At 38.6% G+C, this 23,350-nt stretch overlaps 3 protein-coding genes, 1 long non-coding RNA gene and 1 pseudogene across 6 annotated transcripts; 2 read left to right on the top strand and 3 right to left on the bottom strand.

Moving 5' to 3' along the window:
• Positions 1-642: 642 nt before the first annotated feature.
• Positions 643-4,606, bottom strand: LOC125480351 (G-type lectin S-receptor-like serine/threonine-protein kinase RKS1). Of its 2 annotated transcripts, none has more exons than XM_048591078.1 (7): positions 3,117-4,606; positions 2,718-2,840; positions 2,238-2,410; positions 1,893-2,103; positions 1,566-1,803; positions 1,287-1,440; positions 643-1,190 (listed from the first exon to the last, which is right to left on the bottom strand). In XM_048591078.1, exons 1-7 carry the CDS (start codon positions 4,423-4,425, stop codon positions 885-887), a joined length of 2,514 nt encoding a protein of 837 aa, XP_048447035.1. In that variant the 5' UTR covers positions 4,426-4,606; the 3' UTR covers positions 643-884. The 2 variants fall into 2 exon arrangements, with proteins under 2 accessions (XP_048447035.1, XP_048447036.1); XM_048591079.1 differs by having other exon boundaries at positions 2,238-2,407; positions 3,117-4,605.
• Positions 4,607-7,397: 2,791 nt separating this feature from the next.
• On the top strand, positions 7,398-10,733 carry LOC125480330 (annotated as a pseudogene).
• Positions 10,734-12,595: 1,862 nt separating this feature from the next.
• On the top strand, positions 12,596-16,309 carry LOC125480331 (G-type lectin S-receptor-like serine/threonine-protein kinase RKS1). Its single transcript, XM_048591013.1, is given in 8 exon segments — positions 12,596-13,145; positions 13,148-14,008; positions 14,119-14,256; positions 14,460-14,587; positions 14,758-14,971; positions 15,100-15,337; positions 15,445-15,595; positions 15,687-16,309. Coding segments are annotated over 8 exon segments (2,421 nt in total). The 5' UTR covers positions 12,596-12,757; the 3' UTR covers positions 15,990-16,309.
• A 388-nt stretch (positions 16,310-16,697) lies between these two features.
• Positions 16,698-20,221, bottom strand: LOC103960186 (G-type lectin S-receptor-like serine/threonine-protein kinase At1g61500). 2 transcript variants are annotated; one of them, XM_048591012.1, is made up of 8 exons: positions 18,988-19,327; positions 18,730-18,888; positions 18,531-18,638; positions 18,212-18,423; positions 17,903-18,113; positions 17,531-17,768; positions 17,252-17,402; positions 16,698-17,177 (listed from the first exon to the last, which is right to left on the bottom strand). In XM_048591012.1, the coding sequence occupies exons 1-8, from the start codon at positions 19,250-19,252 to the stop codon at positions 16,878-16,880; spliced, it is 1,644 nt and encodes a 547-aa protein (XP_048446969.1). In that variant the 5' UTR covers positions 19,253-19,327; the 3' UTR covers positions 16,698-16,877. The 2 variants fall into 2 exon arrangements, with proteins under 2 accessions (XP_048446969.1, XP_048446968.1); XM_048591011.1 differs by having other exon boundaries at positions 18,730-20,221.
• A 1,809-nt stretch (positions 20,222-22,030) lies between these two features.
• LOC125480333 lies at positions 22,031-23,040 on the bottom strand. Its single transcript, XR_007260712.1, has 3 exons — positions 22,857-23,040; positions 22,664-22,775; positions 22,031-22,086 (listed from the first exon to the last, which is right to left on the bottom strand). It is a non-coding gene; the product is annotated as an uncharacterized LOC125480333 (long non-coding RNA).
• Between the last annotated feature and the right edge of the window lie 310 nt (positions 23,041-23,350).

The following is a 23,350-nucleotide window of genomic DNA, read 5'->3' as shown; positions in this document are numbered from 1 at the left end:
TTTCAACTGCTCATTTTATGCCATTATATATGGTTGTCGGATTAGAAACAAAGACAGAAATCTTCCATCAAATCCCTCACAGTTCACAGAGAAACACCATAACCAATTCGCCAAGAATCCAAGTTCGAGTGCAAGAACTTGGATTAGATAGTTGTATCATGCAAGATAGACGTCCATCGAACTGCTGCACTGGTGTAGGGACGAATTTCTATCTTAGGAGATTGCTTCTGCAAGCCTCTATCTTCAAAGAACAAGTCAGTGATTTGTGATTTTATATATAATTACACTAAGTGTTTATGTTTTAATATATTGTATTTGTTGCTGAGTTTTTCCATTCGAAATAAAACTGTGCAAATTGTTGTATAATATATGCTTAACATTTGATTGGTTCTAGCAATATCTTTGGCAGTTGACAAGTTTTGAATATCATCAGTAGTCATTTTGGAAGTAAAAGTAGGCTACTATAAGTCAATTCAACCCACAGATACGTCATTGTTTAGTAGCTCATACCAATTGACCAAAATTGCCAAGATTCAAAGAAGCCGCCAATTTGTCAAACCAAAAGTGTCAATTTATCCCCACACTCCAAAAGGTCCAGCCAAATTTGAAAAAAAAGTCCAAGCTTTTGTGTTAATGCATGCATGCAGCAACCAAACGCCACAGGAAATGGCGTATTTTTTATTTTTATTATATTTAATTTTTATGAGTTCTAACATCAACAAGCTTCGCTTTACTTGGAGAGTCTTCATTTTCAAGGCATGGTAAATTTCGTTCACCCTTTCTTCACACAGTAACAAATTGTATGTAGTTAATACATTATCTTTTGCAAGCTGCTACAAGTACATATATATTGTGGAACATGTCGGGTAATCCTAGGCCTTTCTTTAGCGAGCTTCTATTTCTGTACATGTCACATCATTTATAGAATTAGCTCCTTCAGTACTCGTTGATGGACCTACTCCAGTACGACTCCTCGTCAACAAAAATGCAGGCTGTGTTGGGGAAGGAACTGCTGCTTCGTTACCTAGCATGAAAACAACCGCTGACATGGTTGGCCGGTCAACAGCAAACTCTTGCACACACAAGAGGGCAATTTGGATGCATCTCACAACATCATTGACATGGTACGATTCGGCCATGGATGGATCAACGATTTCCAAGGCATTGCCTTCTCTCCACAAGTCCCAAACCTAAAAGAGTTTTGAAAAAATCAACAAAGCATGAATAAAGTAGGAGATAAACTCATGGGAAAATCATTGTTTGCAAATAGGCTATAGTTAGCTTACATATCCAACCAAATTTGAGTGGGGATAATTTTTGTGGTGATAACCAGAATTCCTTCTGCCAGTTATGATTTCTAGCAGTAATACGCCAAAACTGTATACATCAGATTTTACTGAAAAAATTCCTTCCATTGCATACTCTGGTGACATATAACCACTGCAATAGTATAAGGAGATCATGGTGAGACTTGTTCTAGGAAGTTGGAACACTTAATTAACCTACTATTTTGGTAAGCTCTAGGCAACATGTATCTTCAATTTTGATGAATTTAATTAACTTACTATGTTCCGACCACACGATGTGTATTTGCTTCACATTGGTCCCCCAGAAATATTCTTGCCATACCAAAATCTGCTATTTTGGGGCTCATGGATGCATCCAGTAGAATATTACTGGCCTTTAGATCTCTATGGATAATCCTTAATCTCGAATCTTGATGAAGATATAAAATCCCTCTAGCAATCCCACAGATAATCTCAAAGCGTTTTGTCCAATCTAAAAGATTTCTTTTTGTTTCATCTGGATATAGTAAGAAGTTAAGACCAAATAATTTCTTGTTGACTTTAGTTTCAGAATGAAATTAAAGGAAAAAAAGGAAGAAGACGTACCAAAAATAAAAAAGTCCAAACTTTTGTTTAGTACGTATTCATAGATTACCATCTTCTCTTTATCTTCAACGCAGCAACCTATAATCTTGACAAGGTTCCTGTGTTGGAGTTTTGCAATTATCACAACTTCATTCTTAAACTCTTCAACTCCTTGACCAGAATTCTTCGATAGTCGTTTCACCGCTACTTCCTTTCCATTATGAAGTACACCCTAAAATTATAATCCAAACACTTATGTTACAATTCATTTTTAAGGGCGTCAAAAATGAATTGTCATGTTTGTTGTAAGCTTCAAGGTTAACCTGAAGTTATGCATGATTCGGAAAATTATAGGAGGCTAAGTACCTTATAGACTGAGCCAAAACCTCCTTTCCCAAGCTTGTTCGCTACAGAGAAATTGTCCGTGGCAGCTGCGACGGTTGTTCGATCAAAGAATTGTAATTCTGAGTTTATTTTACTTTGATCATTGAGATCTGTTCTATCTTCCATGAAAAGCATATATTTTCTCTGCCTCCCTGCTGTCATGAAATACATAATTAACAAGCAATGCAATGTTATAGCCTTTTGATCATAAACAATCCGTATTACGCGACACTACAACAAAACTTACAAATAACTGTTGGCATTAATTAGTTGTACATAATAGAGTGAGTAAAAGGCCTCATAGTATACCTAGCCCGTAGCCATTAACAAACCTTTTACGCATCTCAATTCTTACAACTAATATTAGCGACTATAGTCGTTTATTGTAATATTGACGTAATAGAGACCCTCGACCGACACAAGAGGGATACTAATTAAGATTGAGAAGCAAAATTTATTTACCTTTGCTCTTCCTCTTTACCAACCAACACAAAAGGAAAACTAGGCCAAGGAACACAAGAGCGGATAATAGTGAAATTCCCAGCCTTGCCTTCTTGCTAATTACAGAACCATTTGCAAATTGAGCTACAAGGACATAAAATAAAAATAAAAAAACCAACGAATTCAACAGTTGTGAACTGTAAACAGTAACAAATCACTATCAAAAATCAAGGAAAACTATGGGGTTTTCTCATGTGCGAGATAATTGTGAGATGTAATTAGCCAGGTGGATCAGGGCAAAGTACAGCCGGCCAACCAACTCGCAACTACTATCCAACAAGATTTGTCTCGTATTAGAGAAATTCCGGTAGAAAGTGTAGAATACAAAATATTGTGAGAAAGAAAAAATAAAGTGAGTACCTAGAGTAACTGCATCAACTCGTACATACAAGTCCTGCCCAACATTTGAAAAAGTTCTTGTGTCCATCAAGTCCCCGTACCACGTCACACAACCCTTCCCTCCATCCCTTTCGTCTGCATTTGCGTATGCCGTGCAAGAACAATTCTTCCTGCACTCTTGCTCACACCCTTTCAGACTCAAACTCATATTCACACGTGCCCAAGATGAATCGGGTACCTTCACGCGTGCCACCCTGACAAACCCATCCCCTTTTTGGCATGTAGACGCTCCCGATTTTCTGTGGCATCCACCCGATCCAACTCTCATATACCAATCCTGGGGGAACTTGGGTTTAAATCCGGGCAGACAAAGGCAAGAGAAGTTATAATTGCTGTACGGGTCACAGTTACCATTTGGACCACACCGTCCATAGGAGTCACACCACTCACTAGGGTTAGAGCTTCCTTCGCTCCATTTGTTTTCGTGAGCTCCCCATATGAACCGTTTAACAATTCCTGATTCATCTAGCACCCCCCTTGTGAATACTGAGTCATTTGGAACAGTTATCTCCATATACATCTCATCTTTATTGTTCACAAAGTTGCGGACACTATTAGTTGTATATTCGGGTACCCCGCTAAATCTTTTGCCGGTCCAAGTTCCGCCTCGAAACCATTTGTCTCGACCCTTGTAAACCATCAACTGCGGAAACCCGGTTGGGTCAATCTCATACGAAAAATTCCCTGATCCGGGATCATCCTGGGACTTCCAAGATGTTAGGCTCCAGTTCAGCCCTGACCGCCGGTTCTGCCCAATCTTCATCCAAGGAAGCAGTGTATCTGTGGGGTAATCAAAGCCTTGCCACAGCACCCTTTGGCTACTACCATTGTACTCAAGCAATACAAGATTTCCTGTATCCCGAAGTTTGGCTATTACGGAATTGTTTGGCGAAGAGACTCTGACATTAGCAGACCAAAGAGCGGTATTTTGGTCCTTCCCATAAATGACAAGGCCTCCACGATCTCCATGAATAGCTAGGAGCCCAGTTCCAGTTCCAGCAATAGGAATTATGGGGTTGTCTCTGTTTGCAATCCAGACGATGGTTTGGATTGGAATATTGTTGTACCAAACTCCGATGTAACGGTTATGAGAATTGCCTGGGCTAAAAAAACCTAGTTTAAAGATTTTTTTGGCGGAGAGAAGAAAGTCGCCATCTCTTAGGGGTTGGTTTGGTGTAATGGCGTCTAGGGTAACAGAAATGGAAGAGGGAAGAATCACAAGGAAGATAAGCAATCTAATTATGACAAAAAGGAATATAGTAGAATTCATGGTTAGTTTCTCAGGGGTTGGTTAAGTGCTGAAAAGGTTGCTTCTTTTAATGGCAGCAGAAACAAAAAGCCGGAAAGGTTAGATTTTATTTTTCTTTGGAGAATGCGCAACGCTAAAGACTTCCAGATGTTGAATTCACCGGCGAATTCCAGTCGACGTAAGAATACTGATCCTAGCTAGAAAGGTCCACTTCATTAATGCTGAGTCAGTAGATTGATAAAGGCAATATTCTAATTGAATGGCAGATTTGAAAAGTCCACGTCAACATCTTTTAAAGAATTTTCTCCTATGCTACGCGGAAGTTTGATGACCGCACACCTCTCATTCTTAAACACCAATTGATGTGAACACGTCTGCTAGCGTTCAAGTTTCCGGTCATAGATGTCTAACAATTGACAAAATTAATTAGCTAATCAGATCAGTATAATTTCTCTTCAATTACCTTGCAAGTTCGCAATCGTAACCGGTATTTTTGACATCCTACAAGTCAATGCACTCAAAATATCATTAAGAGTTCAACTTTAGCGATGTTCTATGTCACTACATGTCACATCATTTAACAAATTTTCTCCTTCAGTATTGGGTGACGAAGTCTTTGCATGTGTAGGATGTTGGATTTTCACCTATGCATTCTAGATTCGAAACTGTGCCCTCCCCTAAATTGTTGTAATAGTTTCAAACCCTCGCCTCCCTTTAATAATAATAATAATAACTATTAAATCCCCTAATTATCTCCATCTCCGTTACCACTCATCACGCTTATGAACGTGTTCTTATCGGCCAGTAAGAACACATTCATTAGTAGCTAGAGTTGAAAATTTACACGTGTTCTTACCAGTAAAAAACGTTCATTATGTGAGTTGAATATTTACAAGTGTTCGTACCAGTAATAACCTTTGTAAATAAGTGAAAAGGCCCAAAAAATGTTAAATGAAAGCTTTGCTTCTTGTGTTCTTCCTCCTCTTCCCATTTTGCACATCTGTTGACACCATAGCAACGGAAATATCTTCGAACTAGGGTTCTTCAGCCCCGGGAACTCCAGGTCCAGATATGTCGGAATTTGGTAATGCTCAAAAAGATCAAAAAAGCAGTGGTTTGGGTTGCAGCAGTGGTTTGGGTTGCAAACAGAAACAACCCCATCAAGGATACCTCTGGAATCCTTACTATAGACAGGTATGGAAGACTGCTTCTTTATGCTTACGATATGCATATTAGCCATAATCTTGCGGCTAATATGCATTATCTGGCATTCAAACCATGAAAGTAGCCAAATCGTCAATGGAGAAGTTGTTGAGGATCGAACTAGTTACAATTGCAAGATTATGTTACACCTTTCAGTAGAAAACAAATCATGCATGAAAGATGTCTGCATGACATAGCCAAACCATGAAATACACTAAATACATATTCTTTCATCAGCTTTGGTCAGAAGAAACATGTTAAAAATATTTTATGATTTACTATATTCTATTTTACAGTTGATTGTGTGGTTCCAAAAATTCCTTTTGGAATAAAAGTACTCACAACATATAAATTAGAATTCTGATTTTCCAAAATAGTCATTTAGAACAATATCAAGTAATTCATTTTGGTGGAATATTAATTTAATGATTCTAAAAGACAGATATAAGAACATGTTGCTAGTGATATGGAACAACAAATTCTCAAGAGATAGAAACACGGTTATTCAATTGTTCAATAATGATAATAAAAATATCACTTATTATACTGATGCTACTTTTCCAATTTTGTCTTGAAAAAAATGATCCTCATAATCAAAATTGATAACCAAATAAAACAATTGGTTTGAACAAAATAAACCAATAGTTATTTTCAACCAAATTTTGCTAATTCTGTAAATTATGTGACATGTACTATGGTGGAAGCTTAATCATTAACAGCCTTGGATTTGAAATATAAATCCCTCCACTACATGACACATTCACATAAATTAGAGTTTAAGAATGAGAGGTTTGTGGTTTGTGGTAATCCAACTTCAGCATACCATAGGAAGCAGGTAAGGCTTTTTAACTAGGTTTTGGCTGCTAGGGATTCATGTACAGGAGATAAGATGTTGATATGTGGTGCTTTGCTTGCCATATAAACAAATCCAATGACTGTTCAAATTGATTACCTCTATTTCATCTTATCATGGATCGCTTTCATCATAATGTCCACTACTAATCATACTTGGTATGAGATTTTTTGGTTCTCTAAATTCGTACGTACTTGGCCCCATTCGAGCCAATTTGGCTCCGCGATTCCTTCGCATATGCACAGAAACGTTAATTAGAATTGTCCTTATCAACCCACTGGCAACTGGTCAGAATTAAAGAAGTGGAACTTTCTAGATTGTACTAAATGACAATATATAATATCACTTCTGGACTTGTCAAAAAGTTTTACTGGACCGGTCAAAATCAAATATCAAATCAACTACCAACCACGTATTCAGAAACTGAATTATTTCTGTAAGTGAGGATTTCGCTAGGTATGAAAAATTATACTTTCGGGATAATATTCACCACCTCCCTTTGTTGAGTTGTAATTTGCTTTTCCGATTTGGATCCTCTCCTGAGCTCAAGGAGAGGATCTTTCTGTTCAAAGGATTTAAACCGTTGGATGAAAATCCAACGGTTATAATTATTATAATTTAAAAAAATTAATGATTTGTAATCTTTGAATTTTTATCTAACCGTCTAAGTTATTTGGTCAGGAGGATACTCTTCTTGGGCTCAGGAGAGGATCCAAGTCCCCCTCGTGGATGTTCGGTGTTCCTCCTGCCTTTTGCGCTGGTTATGAAAATTCTCAGTTCATCATAAAAATAAAAAAAAATAAAAAAAAACAAACTAATAAAAAAGATTTAAAAACTTTGAGTTTTAACTATAAAGATAAAATAAAAGGTAAAATGAATAGTATCAAGTTTGATTTTTTTAGTGTAAAAGTATGATTTTTTGTTAAAATAAACAATACTACAAACTTTTCGTTAAAATTTCAAAAAAAAAAAAAAAAAAAAAAGATTCAATATTATCGAGTTGAGCCCAGAATGGCGCCGTTAGAACTTGCCACGCAAAAACTTCGACGAAAACATCTAACATTGTCAATGATCCGACAGAAAAATAAGTAAAGCACCAAATGCCCAGAAAAAAGGTTTTGAAACTACTTTTGCATGTTGTCTTCCTTCTCCTCATCGTCCTCTTCCCATTCTGCACAACCATAGACACCATAGCATTCAACCAACAGGTCAAAGATGGTGACTTCATAGTGTCGAAAGAAGGCAACTTTGAACTGGGATTCTTCAGCCCCCGGCAACTCCAGCTCCCGCTACTTCGGAATTTGGTTTGCTCAAAAATATGAAAAGGGACAGAGGTAGTGGTTTGGGTTGCAAACAGAAACAACCCCATCAATGATACCTCTGGTGTGCTCACAATTGACAGGCATGGAAATTTAGTTCTCTATGCTCTTGAGAATATTTCTATTTGGTCTGCTTACGTGTCGGTTCAAACCAGAAGCACTTCTGTGGCTCAGCTTTTGGATTCAGGAAACTTGGTACTTTTCCAGGACAATAGAAGTGACAGCTTTATATGGCAGAGTTTTGATTATCCAACTGACACTTTACTTCCTGGAATGAAAGTTGGGTTGAATTGGAAAAAAGGGTTGGAATGGATCTTAACATCTTGGAAATCAGAAGATGACCCTTCAACCGGGGACTATAGTTTTCGGCTTTTTTCGAATCAGACTGCCATTCCACATTATTTTGTGTACAAGGGTTTAGCTAAGTATTGGAGATCTAATCCCGGGCCATGGCTTAATTATGTGAGCAATAGCGAAGAGAAGTATTATTTCCTTGTAAATGATCACACATCTGTAATCAGAACTGTCTTGAGGGACTATGGTTCATATCAACAACTGAGATGGAATGATGGTGATGATGAATGGGAGGAACTCTGGGAGGTGCCAAAATATCGGTGTGGCAATTATGGACAGTGTGGTGCTAACAGCAGATGTAGCCCTGAAAATATTTTGTTTGAGTGTGAGTGTCTTCCAGGGTATGAACCAAAATCTGTGAATGATTGGAACCGGAGAGATGGGTCGGATGGGTGCGTGAGTAAGCGAATTGGGGTGTCAAAGTGTGGGAATGGAGATGAGTTTGTGAAGGTGGTGCGTGTTAAAGATCCAGACACATCGAGAGCAGCACAGTTGTTAACAAATATCAGTGCAAATGAGTGTGAGCAAGTGTGCTTGAGCAATTGTTCCTGCACAGCGTATCTGAGAGCAGAATGGGAAGGGCGGAGTGATTGCTTGTTTTGGTATGGTGATTTGATGGACATCTTAGTGCAGACAGAGTTGGGACGAGATTTATATGTTCGCGTAGACAAAGTCGAATTAGGTACTCAATTTTCTTGTCTGGTTTTGGTGTCTAAATATGTTCTCCTTTCATGATTTTTTAATCCTTTATGTCACTCTTATTTGTAGATCAGAATACTAGAAAATCGAAAGGTTTTCTGAGATGGAGGGGTTTGCTTGCTATTCCAATAGTTTTTGTTCTTCTGGCATTTGTACTAATCATTGTGTTTGCCTGCTGGAAGCTTAAGAAAAAGAGGAAGACAGAAGGTATGAGAAGTGCTAATCCGTTCTGAATTGTTGAAGGTAAATAAAAGCAATTTGATTTCATCTAACTGAATGTCTATTGGTTTTTGTGATAGCACAGACTTCGTGGAGGCAGATGAATATGAAGCAACTAGGAGACACCCTGAGTTGCAACTTTTCGATCTGAGTACTATAATAGCAGCCACAGACAACTTTTCGCCCATCAGTGAACTTGGCCGAGGTGGTTTTGGGACTGTTTATAAGGTAAGTCCGAATTCAGAATTCCTAATCTTTTTATGATGGAATGATTTCTTCTAAGCAGTTTTGTTTCAGTCTCTGACTGTCTTTTCTTTTATCATGTGAAAGGCTAATAGTAAAACTGATTCTTTACTTTAGGGTCAGTTACCAAATGAACAGATTATTGCTGTAAAAAGATTGTCAAGAACGTCAGGACAAGGGGTTGAAGAATTCAAAAATGAAATTGCGCTGATAGCTAGACTTCAGCACCGGAATCTCGTGAAACTTTTAGGCTGTTGTATAAGGGGAGAAGAAAGGATGTTAGTCCTCGAACACTTGCCGAACAAAAGCTTGGACTCCTTTCTTTTTGGTATGTCTAACTCAAACTATGGAGTATATATTTGCAAGTTTCATGCTAAAACGTACTATATATAATTACACAGATACCGATCAATGCAGATCACAGAAAAAGGTCCTTGTTGGATTGGAAAAAAACGCTTTGAAATCATCAACGGGGTTGCTCGTGGAATTTTGTATCTTCATCAGGACTCAAGACTTAGAATTATCCATAGGGATCTAAAAACCAGCAACATTCTTCTAGATTCTAAGATGAACCCAAAAATTTCAGATTTCGGTATGGCAAGAAACTTCCATGGAGACCAACTGCAGGACAAAACCAACAGAGTTGTTGGAACATAGTAAGAAACATACTAGCTCTCACACATTGATGGAATAAATCACAATAAAGTCACCTTTCATTAGCTTTCCTTCTCATTTTACTATTCTTCGACTGTAACATATTGTTCTATTCGTATGCAGTGGGTATATGTCACCTGAGTATGTAGTGTTTGGGAGATTTTCAACCAAATCGGATGTTTTCAGTTTTGGGATCATATTATTGGAGATTATAAGCGGCAAGAAAAACAACGGTGTTTATCAAGATGATCATTCCGTAAACTTGATAGGACATGTAAGTAACATAAATTCTGCTAAAAATCTACCCTTTTTTACTTCCCCTGTTTAAAATGATACTGTTACTACAGGTTTGGCAGCTGTGGAGAGAAGGCAGAGCCTTAGAAATTGTGGATTCATCACTAGAGTCATTTCAGTCGGATGAAGTAATGCGATGCATTCAAGTTGGGCTCTTGTGCGTGGAAGAAGATTCGAAGGACCGACCATCAATGTCAGCCGTTGTTTTCATGTTGAGTGGCGAAACATCTCCACCATCTCCTAATCAGCCTGCATTTGTCTTCAGAAAAAGTTCTTGTGATGATGCTGATCCATTAATTCCGAAAGGGTCAGATTCTATGAACGGCTTGACAATAACTGCATTTGAAGCTCGTTAATTGTTAATGACGTAGGCTCTTGATTCTGTAATTACCAAAATTGTTTGATCATTTCGTTTCCCTTCCTTATTACTTGTATTAACCAAGAACTCATTTTCTAGCCTTTTAACTTCAATCCAATAATTTCACACCAAAGACATAGAGTTAAGATTACTTAATTCCATGTTTAGTTAAGATCAATGCACAGTTACCTGACGAATAACGAGGTCCATATTGGCAGTCGAGAAGTTTGAATTCAACTTAATCAGTAAGGGTAGTCATTTTCACACTCCCAGTTTCTCCTTCCGATGCCTCCCTTTACTTTTATTCTTTGTTCTATAAAACGAGGGTGGTGAAAATCACTTCGCAATCAGTAATCAAGGTGAAAGTAAAAATAGGCAACTGAATTACTGTCACTGAGTCGGTCAAATACCAGTTGAACAAAAATACCACATCCAAATAAATACCAATTCAACAAGATCCAAGGATCGACCAACCATGTCAGCCGTTGTTTCATGTTGAGCCGCGAAGCATCTCCACCATCTCCTCAGCAGCCTGCATTTGTCTCGTGAAAAAATTCATGCAGCGATGCGGATCCATCAGTTTCAAAAGAATCATGTTCTGCCGCTTAACACTACTGTCTAGTGGTATTCCTCTTCACTTGTAAGTGAGAGATATTTGGTTCGAATCTCGCCAAAGGTGAATTTGAACCACATTATTGCTAGCTCATTGTGAGGCTAAGTTCACCCCTTCTCTTAGTGTAGATAATATCGTTTGTTTAAAAAAAAAAAAAAAAAAAAAAAAGGAATCCTGTTCTATAAATGACTTGACGATAACTAAATTCGAAGCTCGTGTGCACTTGATTTGTAGTATGATTATGAGCCCTTGTGATCTCTTTAACCCGCATTAATTCTTGCTGCCATTTTGGCACAAGCAAATTATACAGAACATGTATGGTTGGGAGCTGTCACGCATCTCACATCTATAAATTACAGGACTTACTCTCTGGTGTGGTGTGACTTACACCAGCACATGTTACATAAGCAAAACTAAAAGGAAAACTCGATGGATACAACTGAACTGATGGCTAAAATTAGAACCAAAACGAAATGACCACAATGGTATAGTTCATGTGAGAAATGCAAATTACTGTACAACAAATTTTTTTTTAAACAAACGATATTAGCTACACCAAGTGAGTGGGGGAGTGGGCTAAGCCTCACCATGGACTATCAATAATGTGGTTCAAATTCGACTTTGATGAGAATCGAACTTCAAATCTCTCACTTTTAGGTGAAAATGATTACCATTAAACAGTAGTGTTATACATTTTCCCTTTCATTGTGGATTTTTTTTTTTTTTTGTTTAAATGGAGGCCTGCAGCCCAAATACTTTCTAAAAGTCGGCCCATAGTTAACATTGCCGTCAGCTGCTCAAGATTCGGCCCAATAAATCAAGACCTCATATTCAGATTTTTCGAAAAGGAAAATGAAAATTCCTTAAGAAAAGTCTCAATCTCTAATTCTTTTTTTTTTATTTTTTTTTATTTTATGAACCATGTTTGGTTTATTTTGGTGTTTGAATTGAATATAGCAAACAAGAGTTCATGAAAAATTTTAAGTAGGGGTGTGCAAAATGAAAGGTAATGAAACAGAGATTTATGTATAAATAAATGCTCTTAACCACTTGAGTTACGAGTCTTGCAGCCTACAATTATCACCTATATCCAAGGTTTATTAATCTCAAATGGCTGAAATTGATCTAACGCCGATTAACTAGAGATTCGTCCATTTTAGTAGTCGAGGAAGAAATTCGGTCTTGTAACTAACACAAAATCCTAGTGAAAATGAATACAAGACGTGTACAAGTCTGATTCTAGTAACGACTTTGACAATAACTGAATTGGAAGATCGATAATGATGCAGGTCCTTGCTTGAACAGTTGTCAAAGTTCCATAATATCTTTGGCAGTTGACAAGTTTTGAATATGATCAGTAGTCATGGTGGAAGCAAAAATAGGCAACTGTAAGTCAATTCAATCTTTAGATACGTCGTTGTTGAGTAGCTCATACGACCCGACCAAAATTGCCAAAATTCAAAGAAGCCGGCAACTTGTCAAACCAAAAGTGTCAATTTATGGCCACAACTCAGAAAAATAAGTGAAAGGGCACTGGTTGATGAATGGAAATGCCCAGAAAAATGTTAATGAAAGCTTTGCTTCTAGTGTTCTTCCTCCTCTTCCCAATTTGCACGTCTGTTGACACCATAGCAACGGACCAACATGTCAAGGACGGTGACTTGCTGGTGTCTAAAGATAATATCTTCGAACTAGGGTTCTTCAGCCCCGGGAACTCCAGGTACAGATATGTCGGAATTTGGTATGCTCAAAAAGATCAAAAAGCAGTGGTTTGGGTTGCAAACAGAAACAACCCCATCAATGATACCTCTGGAGTCCTTACTATAGACAGGTATGGAAGACTGCTTCTTTATGCTTACAATATGCAGGATATTCCTATATGGTCTACAAATGTGACGGTCCAAACCGCAATCACTAGTTGCAGGGCTCAGCTGTAGATTCTGGAAATCTAGTTCTTTTCCAAGATAACAAAAGTGAAAGTTTTATGTGGCAGAGTTTTGATCATCCTACAGATACTCTCCTTCCAGGTATGAAACTTGGCTTCAATTGGAAAACGGGGATACAATGGGTCTTAACATCTTGGAAGTCACAAGATGACCCTGGAACTGGGGACTACACTGTTAGGCTCCGTTCCAATCAGCGTTTCAAACCCCAATATTTTGTTACTTATAAAGGTTTGACTCCATATTGGAGAAGCGATCCACTGGAAGACCCTAGTTTTGTCAGTAATCAGGACGAAATGTATTACTTAATTCCAAGCGACAGCACTCCAATAAGGGTGGTCTTGAATGATTCTGGGTTACTGCAACACCTGAGATGGAACAATGCAGATAGCAAATGGAACGAAATCTGGTCTGCGCCAAAATATAGGTGTGACCAGTATGGACAGTGTGGTGCCAACAGCAAATGTAGCCCTGACAATATCAATTTATTCGAGTGTGCGTGCCTGCCAGGGTATGAACCAAAGTCTGTCAATGAGTGGAATAGGAGAGATGGGTCAGGTGGTTGTGTCAGTAAACGAGTTGCGGTGTCAAAGTGTGGGAACGGAGAGGGGTTCACGAAAGTGGCACGAGTTAAAGATCCTGACACAATGAAAGCAGCACGGTTGGAAAACAGTACAAGTGACAAAGAGTGCAAGCAGGTGTGCTTAAGAAATTGTTCTTGCACTGCATATATGACCATAGAAGCTGAAGGGCGCATTGATTGCTTGACATGGTATGGTGAGTTGCTGGACATTTTAGTGCACACACAGGTAGGGCGAGATCTACATGTTCGTGTGGACAAAATCGAATTAGGTACCACTTCTTGCCATGGAAAATTGAGTTTTAGATTTTCAGAATTTGTGATACTTACTGCACTACTGGTTTTGATGTTTTCTAATCCTTTGTCCCACTCTTATGTGTAGCTGAAAATTCCAGAAACTCAAAAGTTTTTCTTAAAAGGAGGGGTATGCTGGCTATTCTGATGTTGTCTGTTCTTCTGGCATTGATACTAATCCTTGCGTTGTCCTGTTGGTGGCTCAAGAAAAAGAGGAAGACGAAAGGTATGTAGTCAGCGATTATGAATTCTTTAACTGTGTCAACTAAACAGAAAGCATTCTACTCGTTGAAGTATGGCGTTGGTCATAACACTTCTGCAGTTTGTAAATCACATCAAAGCTCTCTACTTCCGATGTCATTTTTTTCAAAGCAAATGGAGCAGTGAGGAGAAATGACATGGACAATGTTTTTCTTTTATTAATTGCAGATGAACTTGAAGAAACCAGAAGACACCCTGAATTGCAATTTTTCAATCTGAGCACAATAATAGCAGCTACGGACAATTTCTCTTCCCTCAATAAACTTGGCCAAGGTGGTTTTGGTACGGTTTATAAGGTTAGTCCAAATTTAGAAGCCATCGATATCTTATAATTGAATGATTTCTTCTCAGCATTAGAGAGTACTTTGTTTCTTTACTATTCTTCTTTAGCTTATCACAAGTAAATATATCGTTAAAAGTGGCAATTACGTTAAAGCTTAATGATAATACTCAATAAAAACTTCAGGGCCAGTTACCAAATGATGATCGGATTATTGCTGTAAAAAGATTGTCCAGAACTTCAGGACAAGGGGTTGAAGAATTCAAAAATGAAGTTGCGCTGATAGCAAGACTTCAACACAGGAACCTCGTGAAACTTTTAGGCTGTTGTATAAGGGGAGAAGAAAGGATGTTGATCCTGGAACACTTGCCGAACAAGAGCTTGGACTACTTTCTTTTTGGTATGTCTAGAAGAAAGATTCATTTGTTCATAATGTTTTTAAAACTATGTACAATATATGATGTGTGTGTGTTAAGCTTATATCAAAGAAAAATATGACATTTACATAGAAACCATATCATTTTGTAGACCATACAAGAAGGTCCTTGTTGGATTGGAAAATACGTTTTGAAATAGTCAACGGGGTTGCTCGTGGGATTCTGTATCTCCATCAGGACTCAAGACTTAGGATTATCCACAGGGATCTAAAAACCAGTAATGTTCTTCTAGATGCTGAGTTGAACCCGAAAATCTCAGATTTCGGCATGGCAAGGATATTCCATGGGGACCAACTGCAGGATAAGACCAGCAGAATTGTCGGAACATAGTAAGAATCATACCACATTCACGCATTCATGAAATAAATCACACCATAATGTCGTCTTTATATTCAACAGAGTTGTCTGTAATACGGTAGTATCTGTTCATATGTAGTGGATATATGTCACCAGAATATGCAGTGTTTGGGAGGTATTCAACGAAATCGGATGTATTTAGTTTTGGGATCATCTTATTGGAGATTGTAAGCGGAAGTAAAAACAATGGTTCGTATCAGGAGGATCATTCCGTGAACTTGATAGGACATGTAAGTTACACAAAATCCGATAACAGTCCACCCTTACTACTAATTACTACTTACATTCATCCCTTTCTCAAAATGTTACTTTCAACCGCAGGTTTGGCAGCTGTGGAGAGAAGACAGAGCCTTAGAAATCGTGGATTCGTCATTGGAGTCGTATCAATCAGATGAAGTCATGCGATGCATTCAAGTCGGGCTCTTGTGCGTTCAAGAAGATTCAAAGGACCGACCGACTATGTCAGCAGTTGTATTCATGTTGAGTGGCGAAGCATCTCTACCATCTCCTCAGCAGCCTGCATTTGTCTTCAGAAAAAGTTCATGCAGTGTTGCTGATCCATCAATTCCGAAAGGATTATATTCTGTTGAAGATTTCACAATAACTAGAGTTGAAGCTCGATAATGATTCAGCCTCTTGCTTGACTATAATTCCTAGATGATCTGTACAGTATACTGTGAAATGTAATCGTATAATGTATTCTAGATAAGTTCACGAGCGCCATTCGGACTCGGTAGCACGGTGCCAAAAATATCGAGAAATTTCATTTCCTTCCTACAGAATAATGAACAAATCCGGTAGCTAGGTCTCTAACGAAATTTGGTCAACAATTCGGTTCGTTTGGCCGAACGGCTTTGATTAGAAGCTCCCTTTGGAAATGACCAACACAACATGTCCCTTGTATTCTTATAGAGTTCGAAATTCAAAAATCATAATTTTCTGTATCCAAATGTGTTTTTCATATTTTCCTCATGAAGAAAAAGTCACGCTGCAACTTTACAATGTATGAAAACGGTTTTAAGGAAGGACGATGATGCTCGCAGACACTCTATGGGAACATAGACGAGCTGACTTATCTTGTGAAATTACTGGGATTGCTTTTTGCATGAAACCTGTGACTATAACTCAGTATTCACGTTTGCTAGCTATGCCTTAAAGAGTATACATGTACATTGTAGCTTAAAAGCTAGATGAACACTTCAATGAATACTGAACGGATGAATAATCATGTCTTCGTTTTCATACGGACCGTTCGATCCTTGATTTGGTAGCTTTTCATTCGTGTGTTAAACTACCATGAAAAGTAAGGAAATGTTGCAGACAAGGGAGGGCTGCTTTGAATGTTACATGGATTTGTTTCAATCTCTGATAGGGAGAATAATGATCTTTCACAATAACAGTAACAATGTAAACAAAGAATATTAGGTAAAATCTAATCTCTACTTTTTGGGAAAAACTTCAATGGGTGTAGGAACACTTCAGAACAACAAAATCCTTCATGTACAGCGAAGATTACCGTCCTTCAATGGTTGTTATGGTATCAACATTTGCGGAGTATATACTGTCTTTCTGAGATTGAGGATTCGATAGAGCCTTTTGGAAAGTAAATATTGGTCGCTGAGGTTGTGGACGATCTGTCTCGCTACTTAGCATCAAAACTACATCCGGCATGGTTGGCCTGTCTGTAGCATTGTCCTGTACACAAAGAAGCCCAATATGCACGCATCTCATAGCTTGGGATGATGGATATGAATCCGCCAAGACTTCATCTACTAAGTCCAATCCCCTGCCTTCGTTCCATAAGTGCCATGACTGAAAAATTGTAGAGATTGTTTAGGCTATGAGAAATAGAATTTCACATTAGTATTTTTAGGATGTGAACTTACATATGCTAGGAAGCCGAGCTGTTTTTCATGGTAATAAAAGCTGGTATTCTTTGTCCCGCTAACAATCTCCAACAGCAAGACGCCAAAGCTATAGACATCGGATTTTTCAGAAAGTATACCACCCATGGCATACTCCGGAGCCATATAGCCACTACACATGCAACTCATTAGTATTTAACGGACAAAAATTTAGCCTGTGTATAGATTCTATAGAATGATAATATGCTAATGTGAGTCTTGTGAGAACAATTCGGAGAAATGGAAAAGAATGGTGCTTACAGTGTTCCCACAACCTTCTGAGTATTCTCTAGATTCTGTGTCCCTTGAACGATACGTGCCAATCCAAAATCTGATATTTTCGGGTTCATATTTTCATCCAAGAGAATGTTACTGACCTTCAAATCTCTATGTATTACCTTCAAACGCGAATCGTGGTGGAGATAAAGAAGCCCTCTAGCAACACCCTGAATAACGTCGAAGCGGCGGGCCCAATCAAGCTCTGCTCGGCGCTTTGGATCTAATCAATGCACCCATTCAAAATGTAAGCTGTAATGTCACTCAAACATCATTACGCAAAATTCAGTTAACGAAAGAACAAGACTAGTAACAAAGAGAAATTGGAGCCATGAATAAAGTACAAGTGAAACTAACTGAATAGAATAGTATCCAAGCTTCCGTTTGGCATGAACTCGTAAACTAGTAACTTCTCATCATCTTTCACACAGCATCCCATGATCCTAACAAGATTTTTATGTTGAAGTTTGGAGATCAACAGCATCTCATTCTTGAACTCTTCTACGCCTTGCCCTGAGTTACTTGATAGTCTCTTTACTGCTATTTCCTTCCCTTCTTTTAGCTTACCCTGCAACGAGTCCACAAATTAATCGTTCAATTCATGTCTGTATTGCGCGGCTAATGCCGTAATTTTCTTTAGAAGAAAGAGAATGAATACACACTCACCTTGTAAACAGGGCCAAATCCTCCTTCCCCGAGTTTGTTTGTGATGCTGAAATTGTTCGTAGCAATTGATATGCTGTCAAACCTATAGATGAATAGATCCGACCGCTCATGTTCTCGTATATATTCTTGAAGAGTGCTGTCACTTGAATTCTCCTTCGGATCAGTCAGTTCAACGTACTTTCTTGTTACTTCGATGTTTCCTGATTTGGTAACTATAACAAGCAAATAAACAAATATTCAGAGACTAAGAGCTAATATTGGCCAGCAACTAGTAAATATGCTTAACTGCTATTGCTCTATATCTTTATCTCTCTCTTACCCCTTCGGTTAGCTTGCAATCTGCAAAAAACGAACACCATGGCAACCAAGACACCGATAAAACATATAGCCGAGAGGCTGGCAATTAACCATGTTCGCTTTCCTTCACCTGAAATAAATGAATTTTGTAGTACAAAAAGCATGAGACAGAAGCTGAAGATAATTCATAATTAAGTTGTGTAAGCAATATTATGACTTACCAGATTTTGTGTGTCGGAGGCGAATAAAAAGATCTTCTCCACCAGACGAAAACTCCTGAATATCAATTAGGTCTTTGGGCCAGACCAAACACCCGATGTTGTTAACATATGCATAAGCCAGGCAAGAACAATTATTTAGGCACTGTATCTTGCACTCTTCTGCATCCAAAGACGAAATAAATTCATGAAAATCTGGTAGTTTTACACTTGACATCTTCGTAAAACCGTCTCCATTTCCTCTCCAAGCAACTGACTGACCTGTGTTACTCTCACAAAACAGTTTGATTTGCCTCACACACCCTCCTCCCCTGTTTCCTCTGCTCCATTCCTCACGTGACTTCGGTACAAATCCTTTCAAACACTTGCAGATTGGAGATCCAGAAGCTTTGCAAATCCCGAAAGGTCCACATGCTCCATAATTGTCACATGGATTCTTTGCTGCTGGTGCTTCCCAGAATGTATTCCAGTTCTCACCGTGTTTTGAATAGATGAGCCTTAATACACCTTCCGAAGAGATGTCCATAAATGCTGCAACAGTTTTAACAAACAAATCAAAAGAGAAGTACTTTTTTCCCTGCTGCGTATTATCCTCGAGATTAAATCCGCTTCGATACTGATCATCCATTTCTGGTACGCCGATGAACTTTGATTTATCCCATGGCCCGCTTCTCCAGTAGGGAGTCGACCCATTGATCCAAACTACCAACTGTGATGGCTCCTCATGTGACAGTCCAACCAAGAACATCCCAGTTGACGGATCATTCTCACTTTTCCAAGAAGTCAACGAATTCCTCGTTCCAGATACACTATCGAATCCCATAAGCATTTGCGGTTGAAGCGTGTCGCTAGGATAATCAAAGCTCTCCCACAAGTACTGATCTGCTGCAACTCCTACATTAAATTTGACAACAAAGTTTCCATTGTCTAAAAGAACTGCAACTGCTGCTGAACTATTATTCAAACTCGATGCTGTTGCCGAAAAATTGGTTGACCAAACAGAATTCTGTTTGCCATCGACAATCTCCAAACTCCCATTGCTGCTGATTGTCAAACCAGCCGAGGTGTCTGTAGCTGCAATAGGCTTCTCTCTGTTGGCAACCCACACAACTTTTCGAGGAAGTATATCTTTGTGCCATATCCCCACGTACTTATTAGCGGAATTATTGAAGAATCCCAACTCGAAAACGTTGCCTGCCGAGACAAGAGTTTGTCCCTGCGCTAATGGTCGCGACGGAGTTATGTCGTAAATTTCTTTGGCGCAAGAAATCAGTGACAGAAGAAGCAAAGTGAAGAAAATACAAAAACTTTGAGCGTCAAGAACCATTTGTATCCAAATAACTTAGCGCTCAATGTTCATTAAAACAAAGAATGATGACAATTCAGTACTGAATTCTGAGCAAGTATGGTGTTATCTACTTGTCGTCCGAAACCTTAATGACGATAATTATGTGGTGTTTAAATGTAATCAATCATCGTTAAGCCTTTTTTTAATCAAGTTTATTTTCTCTGGTAGACTGGTAGTGATGGTCAACTTTGTCAACTTCCTAATTTCAGTAGTTTGGTAGTCCATTATGCCCGCCCACCTGCGTATACTCTATTGGGGTTGGTACTTTTGGGTCCCTTTCTTTGATCACATTTTCTGGCATCCAGCCTTGTTATTCGAATCATAACTTTGAAAAGTATTTGAGCAACTTGGAGATGCTATGATAAAATATTAAATTAACAATACTATGAAAGTATTGCTGATATAAAAAGAGAATTGTCAGCATACCAGAAACACGGCCGTACACCAATTTATTGTAATATAAATGGTTGAAATATGTTTTTTATGTATCCAACAATTTGTATTGTGAAAGTGTACCAGACCGTATTCCAGCACTCTAAAAAATTGCTCTTGTAAAATGACTAGTGAGGAATACAATGATGTTTCTTCACCCATTGTAATAAAATGTTGTGAGCCAACAAGAAATTTTTTTATTGTGACGGGAACGCAAATGGTACATCATGTATTTTTATGTAAGTGGTGAGAAATTTTATTTTTTAAGTTATTAACTTTTTAACACATATACCCCACCATTTGTTTAGTGACACGTGATGTATCACCTCGTGCGCCGATCACACTAAAAAATCTCTCGTGAGCTGACACGACCGGCCCCGATATTCCCCGAACACAAAGGTAAGCATGTGCTGCCCGACACCCGAGGATGACGAAAATCATTTATTGAAAACATGAGAACTAAAATATGAATAAGATAAAAGAATTTTAATATAATTAATATGCAAATGAGGAACATATTCAGAACATACAACTAACTAGAACACTAAAAGTAATAATATAAAATTAAATGAATAAAATAATGGGTCCTACACTGAGAGGACTCGAATATGCCAATGAGGAAGTCCCTTGAAGTCAGGATTATACGCCTCGATTCTAAGTCCTGAAGGAACGCAAAACAAACATTAGTTTACCAAGTTGATATTTATAATAAAAATAGTTATCAACATACTAACTCCCAAAGTTTTATGGAAATTCAATAGTATAAGATTCCGAAAACCCTAGCATGCCATAAAACCTTTCAAAACGTAACTCGTATAAAATGTGCTAACTAGTGGTATCATAATCGACCTGAAGGCCCCTACATCACCCGACCAAAGGCCTAATATATAAATCTTCAATCGACCCGAAGGCCCCTACATCACCTGACCTAAAGGCCGATATAATAATCTTCAATCGACCCAGAAGTCCATGCATTACCCAACTCGAAGGCCAATATATTATCTTCAATCGACCTGAAGGCCCCTACATTACCTAACCCGAAGGCCAATATAATAATCTTCAATCAACTCGAAGGCCCCTGCATCACTCGACCCTGAAAGCCAATATAATATCTTCAATCAACCTGAAGGCCCTTACATCACCTGCCTTGAAGGCCAATATAATATCATTGCCCGGAGGTAAAACAATGACCACTAGATGCACACAAACTATTGAATATAGTCTTTCCAAACATAGGTATATATATCTCAAAAACATCTTCATAGTATAAAGTCATCTATCATCTATACTATAAAGAAGTGTGTAAAAACATGTTCTAAATAGTATATCGTCATCCATCACATATCTTACGAAAAACATGGGTTCGATAAAAAATATTGTATTCTAAAATATTCTAAGTAAACATAATATATCGTAAGTGTAAATCCAATTTACTCATAAAACGTAATCATTAAATCATGTTTTTCATGCATGCATTTTTACTATTAAAACATATATTTTTGAAGGGATCCACCTACGGATACTTCGCCGTCGAAGAGCCACACAAACTAAAGAAGACGGAATCGCCACAATATATACACCTAAACACATAAATGTTACCATTCATGAAACTATATTTTGACGCTTGAATTTGGAAAAACAGACATCAAAAACGGATTTAGGACGTCAAATTACTTTAAGAAGGGTCCTGGATAAATTTCGAAATATCAACACAAGAATATTCCACCGGATTGGACTTGGGTCTTAAGGGTTTTGGGTTAATAGGCTAGGGGATTATGTTAAGGGTTTAGTGGGCCGAAGGTACTAGGTTAAAAGGGTTTGGGTTTTGGGTTATTTGGGCTACAAGGCCCAAGGGCCTTTGGGTTCCAGAAAACAAATAAAATAAATAAAGAAATAAAAGGGGTTCGGGCTTTGGGGGTCACGGGCCTAAAGCCTGAGTTCTAAATGGCCCAAAGGCCTAGACTCAAAAGGACTTGGGCTTGGGGTTAAGTGGGTTGGGCTGGCCCAACTCAACTCATGGGTCGCCGGACCCAATGAAGGAGAAAGCCGGATTCGGGCCGGGGTAACTCCCGAGCTCCGACGCAGCTCAAATCTCGACCAAAACATGTCATTTCATATACCAAAATGAATCCCAGAAAATAAGGAATCAAACCGTACCTTTGGTTTCCACAAACGTGGTGGGATTTGGCCAGAAAAATGGCTCGAAGCCACCGGATATTCGCAGGAAAAAATATGGAGGATGCTCCCCGAGCAGTTTTCACGTTTAAACCTTCACCCAAAACCATTTTTTTAACAACAACTAAGCCTTAAACTATCCTTGAGAACCAAATAAAAGGCTATGGGGACTCACCTACAATAAGGGCTCGCCGGAAAACGAACTGCACGGTGGAGTAGCTACGGTGCACATGCTACGGTTGTCATTTCGTTCCAAGCTTGTGGAACTCGCATGGGGAAGGGAGTGATGGTGGGTTGCGAGAGAGAAAGCGTTCGTGTGTGTGTGTGTGGTGCAGCTCGGGGAGAGGGAGAGAACTGAGATAGAAAAAGAGAGAGAGAGAATGAACTGTGAGAAAGCACTACGGGGAGAGGAGAGGCGAGGGGCCGAGGGACAAAAGTTCCAGGGTGGGCCCCACGTGGCTCACCAACCAATCCCATAAAACAAATTTTAAAATAAAAACCCAAAACTTAATGAAATTTCAAAAATGTCATTTCGTTCCGGAAATTTTGACACGGACTGTCACAATGATCGACATTTAGCTTCCGCCTATCGTCCTTCAAGCAATGTTATGGTGGCTTCATTGGCGGAGCAAGTATTGTCATACCACGGCCGAGGATCAGAAACTGGGT

Source organism: the organism of the source record quoted next, unplaced genomic scaffold (assembly GCF_019419815.1).
Source record: "Pyrus x bretschneideri cultivar Hongxiangsu unplaced genomic scaffold, Pyrus_bretschneideri_v1 Contig33, whole genome shotgun sequence".
Lineage (NCBI taxonomy): Eukaryota > Viridiplantae > Streptophyta > Magnoliopsida > Rosales > Rosaceae > Pyrus > Pyrus x bretschneideri.
The sequence above is the reverse complement of the archived record's forward strand: the minus strand, read 5'-3'. Positions and strand labels throughout refer to the sequence as shown.

Bases quoted from the DNA above. Each gene is read 5' to 3' on its own strand.
- LOC125480351 (XM_048591078.1), bottom strand. From the start codon at position 4,425: ATGAATTCTACTATATTCCTTTTTGTCATAATTAGATTGCTTATCTTC. The intron at 1,804-1,892 runs GTACGTCTTCTT...TACTATATCCAG, and splicing joins TTTGGACTTTTTTATTTTTG to ATGAAACAAAAAGAAATCTT. The intron at 1,191-1,286 runs GTAAGCTAACTA...AAACTCTTTTAG, and splicing joins ACTCAAATTTGGTTGGATAT to GTTTGGGACTTGTGGAGAGA.
- LOC103960186 (XM_048591011.1), bottom strand. From the start codon at position 20,053: ATGGTTCTTGACGCTCAAAGTTTTTGTATTTTCTTCACTTTGCTTCTT. The intron at 18,114-18,211 runs GTGAGTGTGTAT...GACTCGTTGCAG, and splicing joins GATTTGGCCCTGTTTACAAG to GGTAAGCTAAAAGAAGGGAA. The intron at 17,403-17,530 runs GTAAGCACCATT...TTGCATGTGTAG, and splicing joins CAGAAGGTTGTGGGAACACT to TGGCTATATGGCTCCGGAGT.